This window comes from Pristiophorus japonicus, chromosome 14 (assembly GCF_044704955.1).
Source record: "Pristiophorus japonicus isolate sPriJap1 chromosome 14, sPriJap1.hap1, whole genome shotgun sequence".
Taxonomy (NCBI): domain Eukaryota; kingdom Metazoa; phylum Chordata; class Chondrichthyes; family Pristiophoridae; genus Pristiophorus; species Pristiophorus japonicus.
Genome location: NC_091990.1, coordinates 35351753 through 35365391, shown reverse-complemented (window position 1 = coordinate 35365391; position 13639 = coordinate 35351753). Strand labels below are relative to the sequence as shown.

At 43.5% G+C, this 13639-nt stretch overlaps 1 protein-coding gene across 2 annotated transcripts in view; it reads right to left on the bottom strand.

Moving 5' to 3' along the window:
• LOC139279857 (protein argonaute-3) overlaps window positions 1–13639 on the bottom strand; it is a 152500-nt gene that overhangs the window by 64252 nt on the left and 74609 nt on the right. For both annotated transcript variants that reach the window (XM_070899128.1, XM_070899129.1), the window contains one exon: window positions 443–563. In XM_070899128.1, the coding sequence (XP_070755229.1) occupies window positions 443–563 (121 nt within the window). The remainder of the gene's footprint in view (window positions 1–442; window positions 564–13639) is intronic.

Here is a 13639-nt window from a genome sequence, read left to right as displayed (position 1 = left end):
CCTGCTAATTCTTATATTCTTAGAATGATTTACTAGAATCAATTAATGGAAAAGGCACATTTGATTAGCAACCATACTGATGTATCATCAATAAAACCAGAGATTTTTAAATATATCTTTTGGATGAATAAATTTGGTTACTAGTGAAACTGAGACTGAGAAACAAACAAAACCATAAATGAAAGTTGATAATGTTGTGGTTGGCAGAGTTAAATGCTCATAAAGCTTGCAAGCCAACATAGACCTTTAGAAACATATACATATACTAATAATACCATTATATATACACATTTCTTATCTGACACAATCAAGACCATCAGTTAAAATAAGCATACTCATTGCCCATGCCCATTAACTACTGCATCAGACTTAATCTCTGGAAGTTATTAACAAATCCATTGTATGGAAGTGTTGAACAAGTAACAAATTGAGCAGCTCTTACCCCAGTGGTGCTGACTGGAATGGGATCAGCAGTGTAGAGACTTCTTTTCCCATCGTAGACAGGTCTTCTTTCTCCAAAAATCTGAACTTTAAAATGCTGAACCATAGAGTCAACCACTTCCCTACAATAACATAGAACGACTAGTGAGAAGTGGAGAAAAGAATCAAAACTCAACATACCATTATTGACAATACAAAACAATTGACCATCACTTTCCAATTTTCCCTTCACTCTCCTCACCTGAAGGGAGCAACTTACGCTGTCATACGTTTCCACAAGCAGTGACCATCTGGTATTTCACTCCAAATGACTATTGTTCAGGAGAGCATGGATAATGAGCATCTGTAATGCTACTGAAGTGCAAGGAGAGAGGATCATCTAACTGGATTCTGCTTTCTCATCACCTGACAAGAGCACTTCCATGAAAGGATAACCAAAAGTGGTAACCTATTCAATTGTTTACCATTCCAGAACCCTTAAGATCACACCAGTTGAAAATAGCTAATTCAAACTGACCACACATCAAACTTGGGACCTGCTCAGTCTGGGTGGCTTACTATTCTGTACTATCACTGGGATAGAGGCCAAGACGTTACAATTCTAGATGAACCAAATTATACTATAACTAGAGTTTATACTCTGTTGGGTGTACAAAGATTTTGATAATTTATTACTACAATATTTGTAAACAATTGTGCTTTCTGAAGTCTCAATTAAATGTCTCCTCCCCACCCCACACAAAAATTGTTACATCTTTGCATTTTTTGCTGCTGTGTCTTACCTCTACTTTGTGCTGTTTTGTATTGAGGAGGGGAATGGCAAGTATAGGCATCATTCAACCTGCTGATATCCCAATTCTAACACTGAATTTCAAAACTACTCTGGTACGAAACCTCCTTGAAATGGGGTAATTCCAGATCATAAGTGATAACCAACATATTACCAAGCCTATTCTAGAAAGGGGTGCTCCAGTTTAATCATGATTGAAGTGCTCCATTTTCTTCTTTAGTACTTAATAAGCCATTGGTATTCTGGATACCTGCACAATGTATTGCTCATTACCAATGATATTGGTGTACTGTAAAAGCTAGTGAACAAGTTGAACATGTACTTTCATACATGCTCTTAATAGAAAGGACTCATTTAAAATTCAGGTTTAACCATAACATAAATATGATTCAACTGCCCAAATTGATTATGTAGCTTGTACTATTGGCAAATAAAACATGCCACCGGATTTGGAACTCCAAATAAAACAAAAAAGTCTCAACACATCACATTTAAGACACTATATTAGAGCTGGCAACTGTCTCCGGTTGAACCAGACCGTTCGCAACCTTGATGTTATATTTGACCCAGAGATGAGCTTCTTACCACATGTCCGCGACATATCTAAGACCACTTATTTCCACCTCCGTAATACCGCTCGACTCTGTCCTTGCTTCAGCTTATCTGCTGCTAAAACCCTCATCCATGCCTTTGTTACCTCGAAACTTAACTATTCCAATACACGCCTGGCATGCTACTTAGTTCCACCCTCCATAAACGAGGTCATCCAAAACCCTTCTGTCCTAACTTGCACCAAGTCCTGCTCACCTACATCGGCATCTGGTTAAGCAACGCCTCTATTTTAAGATTCTCATTTTCAAACCATTCCATGCTCTTGCCCCTCCCAATCTCTGTAATCTCCTCCAGCCTGACAAACCCCCACCCTGAGATCTCTGACCTTGAGCATCCCCAATTTTAATCGCTCCATAATTGGTGGACATGCCTTCACTGCCAAGGCCCGAAGCTCTGGAATTCCCTCCCTAAATCTCTCCGCCTCTCATTGCTTCTTTAAGGCACCTCAAAACCTACCTCTTTGACCAAGCGTTTGGTCACCTGTCCTAATATCTTATGTGGCTCGGTGTCACATTTTGTTTGATAATGTCCCGGTGAAGCACCTTGGGCATTTTTCTACGTTAAATGCGCTACATAAATACAAGTTGTTGTTGTTGTGCTTTCAAAACGTAAAATCTCATTGAACATCGATAACTATGAAACAAAGTTGTGAAGTTCAGTCACTGTTACAAACTTGATCAAATCACAACCAACAATGGAAAACATTTAAGTTTTGACAAGCAATGGATTCATTTGGGAATGAAGCAGCGTCAAGTAGCTTCCCAACTGCTGACTACAAGGCATGATGGAGCTTCTTCGTAGACGAGACTTGCACATGTTGCATGACTTCAACCCTGGTCTTCAGTGCTGCTTGAGTTTAAATTTTCAATTCAATTTTCACTATTCTTTGCTAAATTCAACAATTCAAATAGAAACCAACTAGCATTTATGAACTGTCCCTCTTCCCCATTCTATGGAACAAGTTCAAACTTCACCTAAAATTAGAATTAGGATCTGTGGGGGATTGAGAAGACAATCACGAGAGGCACTGCTCCTTTTAAGATGTTTGCATCCTTGGATTGCCTTTGAGAAGTGATCGTACTTTTAAGGTATATGAAGCTTCATTTCAAACGATAGCCTTAGTGCTTTAAGCAGAGAGAACAGCAGAAACTTCAAGAGACAACATAAGCAATCCAGAATCCAAAAACGTAAAGCCAAGAGAGCCAAGCAACATTGGGTCAGAGAGATAATCAAAGGGCAGGTTAAGCCCAAGTTTAATGCAGAGACTGAACTTCATCCAAAGAATGAGGATGATTATATCTTAAGACAGGATTAATAAATGATCTCATAGTAAAAGGATTTTCGAGGAAAGTGTGATCATAGCGTGGTTGAGTTTCAAATTCAGTTGGAGAGTGAGAAAGTTTGGTCTCAAACCAGCATCCTGATCTTAAATAAGGCGATTACAAAGGTATGAAGGTAGAGTTGGCTAAAGTGGACTGGGAAAATAGATTAAAGTGTAAGACGGTTGATGAGCAGTGGTAGACATTTAAAGAGATATTCATAACTCTCAACAAAAATATATCCCAGTGAGAAGGAAAGACTAAGAGAAGCGCGAACCATCCGTGGCTAACTAAGGAAGTAAAGGATGGTATCAAATTGAAAACAAAATGGCATACAATGTTGCCAAGATTAGTGGGAGGCCAGAGGATTGGGAAACTTTTAAAAAGCAGCAAAGGACGACTAACAAAAGTGAGAGAGAGAGAGAAGATGGATCATGAGAGTAAACGAGCAAGAAATATAAAAACAGATAGTAAGAGCTTCTACAGGTATATAAAAAGGAAGAGGGTAGCTAAAGTAAACATTGGTCCCTTAGAGGATGAGACTGAGGAATTAATAATGGGGAACAGGGACATGGCAGAGATTGTGAACAAATGTTTAGTATCAATCTTTACGGTAGAAGACACTAAAAACATCCCAATAATAGATAATCAAGGGGCTATATAGGGAGGGGGGAAATTTAAAACAATCACTATCACTAAAGAAAAAGTACTCGGTAAAATAATGGGACTAAAGACGGACAACTCCTTTGGACCTGATGGCCTGCATCCTAGGATCTTAAAAGAAGTGGCTGCAGAGAGAATTGGATGCATTGGTTGCAATCTACCAAATTTGCCAGGAATCTGGAGAGATCCCAGCAATTGAAAAACTGCAAATGTAACACCCCTATTTAAAAGAGGACTGAGATCGAAAGAAGGAAACTATAGAGCAGCTGGCCTAACATCTGTCATTGGGAAAATGCTGGAGTCCATTATTAAGGAAACAGTAGAAACATTTGGAAAAACATAATGCAGGCAAGCAGAGTCAGCATGGTTATGAAAGGGAAATCATGTTTGACAAATTTTCTGGAGTTCCTCGAGGATGTAACGAGCAGGATGGATAAGGGGGAACCAATGGGTGTGGTGTATTTGGATTTCCAGTAGGCATTTGATAAGGTGCTACATAAAGTTACTGCACAAGATACAGGGTTGGGGGCAATATATTAGCATGGATTGAGAATTGGCTAACTAACAGAGTCGGGATGAATGGGTTATTTTTTGGTTGGCAAACGGTAACTAGTTGAGGCTGGGTCATTGAATATATTTAAGGTGGAGACAGACAGATTTTTGAACGATAAGGGAGCGAAAGGTTATGGAGAGCGGGCAGGGAAGTGGAGTTGAGCACAAGATCAGATATGATCTTATTAAACGGCGGAGCAGGCTCGAGGAGCCAAATAGAAACATAGAAAATAGGTGCAGGAGCAGGCCATTCAGCCCTTGATCCCCCGAGTAGTAAGGACTTCATCTAACTCCCTTTTGAATATATTTAGTGAATTGGCCCCAACCACTTTCTGTGGCAGAGAATACCACAGGTTCACCACTCTCTGGGTGAAGAAGTCTCTCCTCATCTCGGTCCTAAATGGCTTACCCCTTATCCTTAGACTGTGACCCCTGGTTCTGGATTTCCCCAACATTGGGAACATTCTTCCTGCATCTAACCTGTCTAAACCCGTCAGAATTTTAAACGTTTCTATGAGGTCCCCTCTCATTCTTCTGAACTCCAGTGAATACAAGCCCAGTTGATCCAGTCTTTCTTGATAGGTCAGTCCCACCATCCCGGGAATCAGTCTGGTGAATCTTCGCTGCACTCCCTCAATAGCAAGAATGTCCTTCCTCAAGTTAGGAGACCAAAATTGTACACAATACTCCAGGTGTGGCCTCACCAAGGCCCTGTACAACTGTAGCAACACCTCCCTGCCCCTGTACTCAAATCCCCTCGCTATGAAGGCCAACATGCCATTTGCTTTCTTAACCGCCTGCTGTACCTGCATGCCAACCTTCAATGACTGATGTACCATGACACCCAGGTCTCGTTGCACCTTCCCTTTTCCTAATCTGTCACCATGCAGATAATAGTCTGTCTCTCTGTTTTTACCACCAAAGTGGATAACCTCACATTTATCCACATTATACTTCATCTGCCATGCATTTGCCCACTCACCTAACCTATCCAAGTCACTCTGCAGCCTCATAGCATCCTCCTTGCAGCTCACACTGCCACCCAACTTAGTGTCATCCGCAAATTTGGAGATACTACATTTAATCCCCTCGTCTAAATCATTAATGCACAATGTAAACAGCTGGGGCCCCAGCACAGAACCTTGCGGTACCCCACTAGTCACTGCCTGCCATTCTGAAAAGTACCCATTTACTCCTACTCTTTGCTTCCTGTCTGACAACCAGTTCTCAATCCATGTCAGCACACTACCCCCAATCCCATGTGCTTTAACTTTGCACATTAATCTCTTGTGTGGGACCTTGTCGAAAGCCTTCTGAAAGTCCAAATATACCACATCAACTGGTTCTCCCTTGTCCACTTTACTGGAAACATACTCAAAAAATTCCAGAAGATTTGTCAAGCATGATTTCCCCTTCACAAATCCATGCTGACTTGGACCTATCATGTCACCATTTTCCAAATGCGCTGCTATGACATCCTTAATAATTGATTCCATCATTTTACCCACTACTGAGGTCAGGCTGACCGGTCTATAACTCCCTGTTTTCTCTCTCCCTCCTTTTTTAAAAAGTGGGGTTACATTGGCTACCCTCCACTCGATAGGAACTGATTCAGAATCAATGGAATGTTGGAAAATGACTGTCAATGCATCCGCTATTTCCAAGGCCACCTCCTTAAGTACTCTGGGATGCAGTCCATCAGGCCCTGGAGATTTATCGGCCTTCAATCCCATCAATTTCCCCAACACAATTTCCCGACTAATAAAGATTTCCCTCAGTTCCTCCTGCCTACTAGACCCTCTGACCCCTTTTATATCCGGAAGGTTGCTTGTGTCCTCCTCAGTGAATACCGAATCAAAGTACTTGTTCAATTGGTCTGCCATTTCTTTGTTCCCCGTTATGACTTCCCCTGATTCTGACTGCAGGGGACCTACGTTTGTCTTTACTAACCTTTTTCTCTTTACATACCTATAGAAACTTTTGCAATCCGCCTTAATGTTCCCTGCAAGCTTCTTCTCGTACTCCATTTTCCCTGCCCTAATCAAACCCTTTGTCCTCCTCTGCTGAGTTCTAAATTTCTCCCAGTCCCCAGGTTCGCTGCTATTTCTGGCCAATTTGTATGCCACTTCCTTGGCTTTAATACTATCCCTGATTTCCCTTGATAGCCACGGTTGAGCCACCTTCCCTTTTTTATTTTTACGCCAAAAAGAAATGTACAATTGTTGTAATTCATCTATGCGGTCTCTAAATGTCTGCCATTGCCCATCCACAGTCATCCCCTTAAGTATCATTCGCCAATCTATCCTAGCCAATTCACGCCTCATACCTTCAAAGTTATCCTTCTTTAAGTTCTGGACCATGGTCTCTGAATTAACTATCATTCTCCATCCTAATGCAGAATTCCACCATATTATGGTCACTCTTCCCCAAGGGGCCTCGCACAATGAGATTGCTAATTCCTCTCTCATTACACAACACCCAGTCTAAGATGGCCTCCCCCCTAGTTGGTTCCTCGACATATTGGTCTAGAAAACCATCCCTTATGCACTCCAGGAAATCCTCCTCCACCGTATTGCTTCCAGTTTGGCTAGCCCAATCTATGTGCATATTAAAGTCACCCATTATAACTGCTGCACCTTTATTGCATGCACCCCTAATTTCCTGTTTGATGCCCTCCCCAACATCACTACTACTGTTTGGAGGTCTGTACACAACTCCCAGTAATGTTTTTTGCCCTTTGGTGTTCTGCAGCTCTACCCATATAGATACCACATCATCCAAGCTAATGTCTTTCCTAACTATTGCATTAATCTCCTCTTTAACCAGCAATGCTACCCCACCTCCTTTTCCTTTTATTCTATCCTTCCTGAATGTTGAATACCCCTGGATGTTGAGTTCCCAGCCCTGATCATCCTGGAGCCACGTCTCCGTAATCCCAATCACATCATATTTGTTAACATCGATTTGCACAGTTAATTCATCCACCTTATTAAGACACAAAGCCTTCAGGCTTGTTTTTTTAACACCCTTTGTCCTTTTAGAATTCTGCCGCACAGTGGCCCTTCCTGTTCCCCGCCCCGGGCCTCTCCGCCCCCCACCCCCCCGCATCTCCCCTCCGTCTCCTGCCTCTTCCTCCCTTTTGTCTCCCTCTGTCTCCCTGCATTGGTTCCCATCCCCCTGCCATATTAGTTTAACTCCTCCCCAACAGCACTCGCAAACACTCCCCCCAAGACATTGGTTCCGGTCCTGCCCAGGTGCAGACCGTCCGGTTTGTACTGGTCCCACCTCCCCCAGAACCGGTTCCAATGCCCCAGGAATTTGAATCCCTCCCTGCTGCACCACTGCTCAAGCCACGTATTCATCTGCGCTATCCTGCGATTCCTACTCTGACTAGCACGTGGCACTGGTAGCAATCCCGAGATTACTACTTTTGAGGTCCTACTTTTTAATTTAGCTCCTAGCTCCTTAAATTCATTTCGTAGGACCTCATCCCTTTTTTTACCTATGTCGTTGGTACCAATGTGCACCACGACAACTGGCTGTTCTCCCTCCCATTTCAGAATGTCCTGCACCCACTCCGAGACATCCTTGACCCTTGCACCAGGGAGGCAACATACCATCCCGGAGTCTCGGTTGCGGCCGCAGAAACGCCTATCTATTCCCCTCACCATTGAATCCCCTATCACTATCGCGCTTCCACTCTTTTTCTTGCCCTCTTGTGCAGCAGAGCCAGCCACGGTGCCATGAACTTGGCTGCTGCTGCCCTCCCCTGATGAGTCATCCCCCCCAACAGTACTCAAAACGGTGTATCTGTTTTGCAGGGGGATGACCACAGGGGACCCCTGCACTACCTTCCTTGCACTGCTCTTCCTGTTGGTCTTCCATTCCCTATCTGGCTGTGGACCCTTCTCCTGCAGTAAGACCAACTCACTACACGTGATACTCACGTCATTCTCAGTATCGTGGATGCTCCAGAGTGAATCCACCCTCAGCTCCAATTCCGCAACGCGGACCGTCAGGAGCTCGAGGCGGATACACTTCTCACACACGTAGTCGTCAGGGACACCGGAAGTGTCCCTGAGTTACCACATGGTACAGGAGGAGCATATCACGTGACCAAGCTCTCCTGTCATGCCTTAACCCTTAGATACCCTTAAATTGGTAATAACAATCTTACAGTTCACTTACTGATATAAAAAATAAAAAGAAAAGCTACTCATCAATCACCAGCCAATCACTTACCCCATTGGCTGTGACGTCACCTTTTGATTCCTTTCTACTTCTATTTTGCTTTCTCTCCCGCTGTAGCTGCACCGGTACGCCTTTTCTAGGTCGCTCCGACGCTGCTCCCACCTCTCCCCAACTGCCGCTGGTACTCGAGCTCCCGCTGGGCCTTTTATAGGCCGCTCCGACGCTGCTCCCACCTCTCGCCAACTGCCGCTGGTACTCGAGCTCCCGCTGGGCCTTTTATAGGCCGCTCCGACGCTGCTCCCGCCTCTCCCCAACTGCTGCTGGTACTTGAGCTCCTGCTGGGCCTTTTATAGGCCGCTCCGACGCTGCTCCCGCCTCTCGCCAACTGCTGCTGGTACTCGAGCTCCCGCTGGGCCTTTTATAGGCCGCTCCGACGCTGCTCCCGCCTCTCCCCAACTGCCGCTGGTACTCGAGCTCCCGCTGGGCCTTTTATAGGCCGCTCCGACGCTGCTCCCGCCTCTCCCCAACTGCCGCAAATGGCCCACTCCTGCTCCTATTTCTTATGTTAAGCAGTAAATGTCAAATTTTTCCACATTCATCCAAACTCTAGACACAGAATTATACCAAAGTAGTGCAAAAACTGTAGGTAGGATGATTTTTTTTTTGCGTTAACTTGGAAAACTTTCAATTTGAAGTACTCATTGACGCTGGTGGTCAGATCAAGATAGTATCCTGTTTCGTGACCTTCTGCATGTTATTCCATGAAGTGTCCACAAGATATGCTCCTACATGACCATTGCCCTGCTAAGGAACACCACAGCAGCTATAATCTATTACTCAATTGAGTAATCTATGATTGGGATTTGTTCCAACCTCATTGACCTGAAACTCTCCACCGATGCTGCCTGACCTGCTGAGTATTTCCAGTATTTTCTGTTTTTATTTCAGATTTCCAGGATCTGAAGTAATTTGCTTTTTTATCTCCTTATGTGCATTTGATAATTGCTCCTGTGAAGCACCTTAGGATGTGTTACTACTTTAAAGGCGATATATAAATGCAAGTTGTTATTATTCCTTCTGTTCTTCTAACTTGCCAGGAGGTCTAAACTCTTGGTAACACCACTTGCTTTACTTCACTTGGGGTCTTTCGTAGTCCAGTTATGAGGTTGGTCCTTGTACACGCTCAGAATGGCCACCATATTACAAACCGCAGGAAAGTGCCAAGCAGAAAGTCTGAAGTTTTGACTCCACCAATGCCAATTCTACATAATAAGGCACTGAGATTGGAGAGAGTCCCTCATTTGCTTGTCTACTTTATAATCATATCATCGTCCATCCAGACATAGAAGTTTACAGCAAAGAAGGGAGACATTTGTCCCATCGTGTCTGTGCCCAGTTTTTTCTAAACCATTCCAAAACTAATCTCATTTCTCTGGTCTCTTCCCATAGCCCTGTTTATCCAATTTTCCCTTAAAAGATGCAATGGTTTGTGCCTTAGCCATTCTCTATGGCAGAGATATCCAAGGCCCAACAACTTATGTAAAGAAATATCTTCTAACTGCTATGGTTACTAATGATTTTAAATTGATAAGCACTCATTAATAACTCCCCAACAAGAGAAAGTTGTATTTCCCTATTCATTCCATCAAATCCCTTCATAATTTTAAACCTCCAATTAAGTCTTCTCTGCTCCAATGGAAATAGTCACAATATCTCAAATCTGACCTCATAACAAGTTTCCCATCCCTGGTATCAGCTTGGTGAATCTATGCTGAACTCTGTGGGGTCAAGTTTCGGGCTGAGTTGCTCCTATTTTTTTGGAGCAACTAGTTTAGAATGGAGAATCTTAGAAATTGCAAATCTCGGCCTTTAGTTTGCTCCAGTTCTGGTGAGTTAGAAGAGTTTCATTTTAGAACAGATTTTTTTTTTCAAAAGGGGGCATGTCCGGCCACTTACGCCTGGTTTGCAAGATTAGGCAGCAAAAACTTACTTCACACTAACTTAGAATGGAGTAAGTGTAGATTTTTGTACGCTCAGAAAAACCTTGCCTACACTTAGAAATCAGGCGTAGGGAACGAGAGATGGGATGGGGGGGGGGGGGTTTACAAACATTAAACACTTCAGTTTTACAAATAAAGAGCCATCATCAATAATAAATGATAAATAAACCAATAAATCAATCCAATTAAAAAATTAAAAAAAATTAAAAATCTCAATAAATAAAAAATTATTTCTACTCATCTACTGCAGCACCAGGGAGAAGTGGGGGGGGGGGAAGAGAAGAGAAAAAGATGGGGGGGGGGGAAAGAGATGAGAGGAAGATGGGGGGGGGGGGGGAAAGAGAAGAGGGGAAGATGGGGGGGGGGGGGGAAAGAGAAGAAAAAGAGGAAGATGGGGGGCAGGGGGTGGAAGAGAGAAGATGACGAAGAAGAAGCCCCGCACGCAGCCGATGCTGACGCCACCGACTCTTCGGGCGGGATCTGCCCCAAGTGAGATGTGAGCGGGCAGGCCCCGCCGATGATGAAGAAACCGGGCCCCGCCGAGGACTTCGAGCGGGGCCCGCCCCAGCGAGATGCAGGGCAGGCAGGCCCCGTCGACGTCGAGGAAGCCGGGACCCACCAAGGACTTCGGGCGGGGCCCGCATGCAGCCGATGCCAGGCTGCCAATGTCTTTTCGGGCGGGGCCCGCCCCAGCGAGAGGGCGGGCGGGCGGGCCCCGCCGGGAGGCAAGATGCACAGGCCACTCGGCCGGGGATAGGGGCATCGCCCCGGAGACCTATAGCTCTGCCCCTAGCAGCTCCTGCTGCGCAGCGCCGAGGTGGAAATGGGCCTACAGCTATCTGAGAATCGCGAGGTAAATATTCGGCGCAATTTTTGTTCTATAAATTAGGCGGGCCTCTCCGATGTGCGCCGTTCTAGCTGGCGGCCGAAACTCGACCCCTTTATCTTTAATGTCCTTCCTACAATTGAGTGCTCAAAACTGTACAATACTCTAACTGACAATCAATGTTTTGTGCAAATTTAGTACTACAGAAGATTGGATTGAGAGAGAGAAAAAAGATGCGTTAGGAAAAGTGAAAAAAGAGAGTACATTTTTTGAAACCTCCAAGAATTTATTAGATCCAGGAATGAAACTCAACAGTTTAAATTGTTCCCTTTCTGGACCAGAGAGGTTGATTGATATTGCATCAACAATTATCAGGTCGTTAAAAGGGTACTAATGCTATTAATTATGAGCCCCAACTTTCTGCGGGGAGTTTAATGGACAATTAATGTGCAAATCCAGCGGTTCTTAAAAATGACTGCGGGACAGTGGCATAAATCGACAAGCAAGTTCTGGAGTTTGGCAACTCAACCGCATCTCTTCTTCCCCTGAACTTGCTGGCCGATTCGCATGTTAATAATGGCATGTGTTGTGAACTCATCATTATTTTGCCAAGATGATTTGGCCCAATATCGCTGACTTAAATTCATCCACAATTAAGACTCTCTCCTTCATCCATTGTGTATAAAACGCATTACAATTTACTTTTATATTACCGGCCAGCCTTACTTCATATTCTCTTTTAATCTCCCTTTTCACCGTCTCATGACATTTTCTATGTGTATGATTTTCTTTAGTATTGTTAACCCTAAATTTATCATCTAGCTCCCTTTTATGTTTCAGGTTACTTTTAATCTATTTTTCCAAGGAATTCTATTCTTTGATGCACTCCCTTTCACTTTGTAGAAATGTATTTATTTTGTACTCTATTCTACTCAGATTTGAAGATTTCCCTTTGCTGATCTGGCCACCTGTTCGCTAACATATTCCCAGTTAATTTGAGCTCAATCCCTTCTTATCTCACTTAACTTTACCTTTTGTTCCACTCCAGCAGCCTCATCTTTGATTGTTCGTCATCCTTCTTTATTCTGACATTGAAACGTACATTTACCCACTCATCAATTATTTGCACCATTTAATTTCCGAGAATTAAATCAAGCACTGCTTCTTTTCTTGTTGGACTAGAAACATATTGGCCCAGATTTGGCGGTCAGCGGCGAAGGAAATGCGCTCGCTGTTCACTACGCTTACGGCTGCCCACAGACATTTTGCAGACTTTTGAGCTGCAACTTGCTGTCACTGCTCTCTACAGGGGATCTGTGGCGTGTGAGCAGAGAATGCAACAGGCTGATTCTTCAACCAGGTTGAAAAATCCTCACTGAGACAGAGTCTAAACTAAGAAGTATAAATAAGAATATTTAATTCATTGTAAAACCATGTACAGAAAGCAAAATAGAGGGGGAAAGAAAGAAAGAGAGGTAAGACACAAAGAAAAAATAAAAACTTAAAAAAAAAATTGTAAAATCTCCAACAATACTTAAATTCTGAAGGAATAAGTCTTCACACTTGTAAAATTTAATTTTCTGTGTCAGAGAAGTTTGTAAGACTTTTCCTGCTACTGACACCTGAATGTACTAGCCCTAACCTTTGCTGGCGTGAGTAACTAGTGGGCAAGTACAGCAACTTCACGCCCGAGCATGGATTTCAATGCCGAATCTATTGGTGAGGTACCAGTGTAGTGTAGCTCGGGAGGAGCAGAGCAAATCAGACAGCAACTTCCCGATTTCCTCATTTAACTGCGCATATACGAATGGCAGAAGTTACTGTCCAATTTACTCCATAATAACAGAGTGCTGTTAGCCTCACTGTTCTGAATATCACAAAATCTGGGCCAATGATCCAGGAAGCAGTAAAGGATACATTTTAAAAAGAGTATCCCACTTTGACCACTTGCATCACCTTTATTCCAATCTACCTTAGGATAGTTAAAAATCACCCAAATTAATTGCCCTGTTATTCTTGCATAGCTCTCTGAACTGTCTGCAGTTCTCTACTTCTGGCTCATCTCCAGTGCTTGTTGGTCCGTAAAGCACACCAAGCAAAAGGTACAATTTTCTTATTTTTTAAATTCTATTCACAAAAACCATCCTTCTCCAATTCACTATCCACTTCATACATCCAACACCAGTATTGATTGGGCAGCTCCAATAACTCAGGGGCTCCCTGTATTCGCGAGACCCATCTTTCT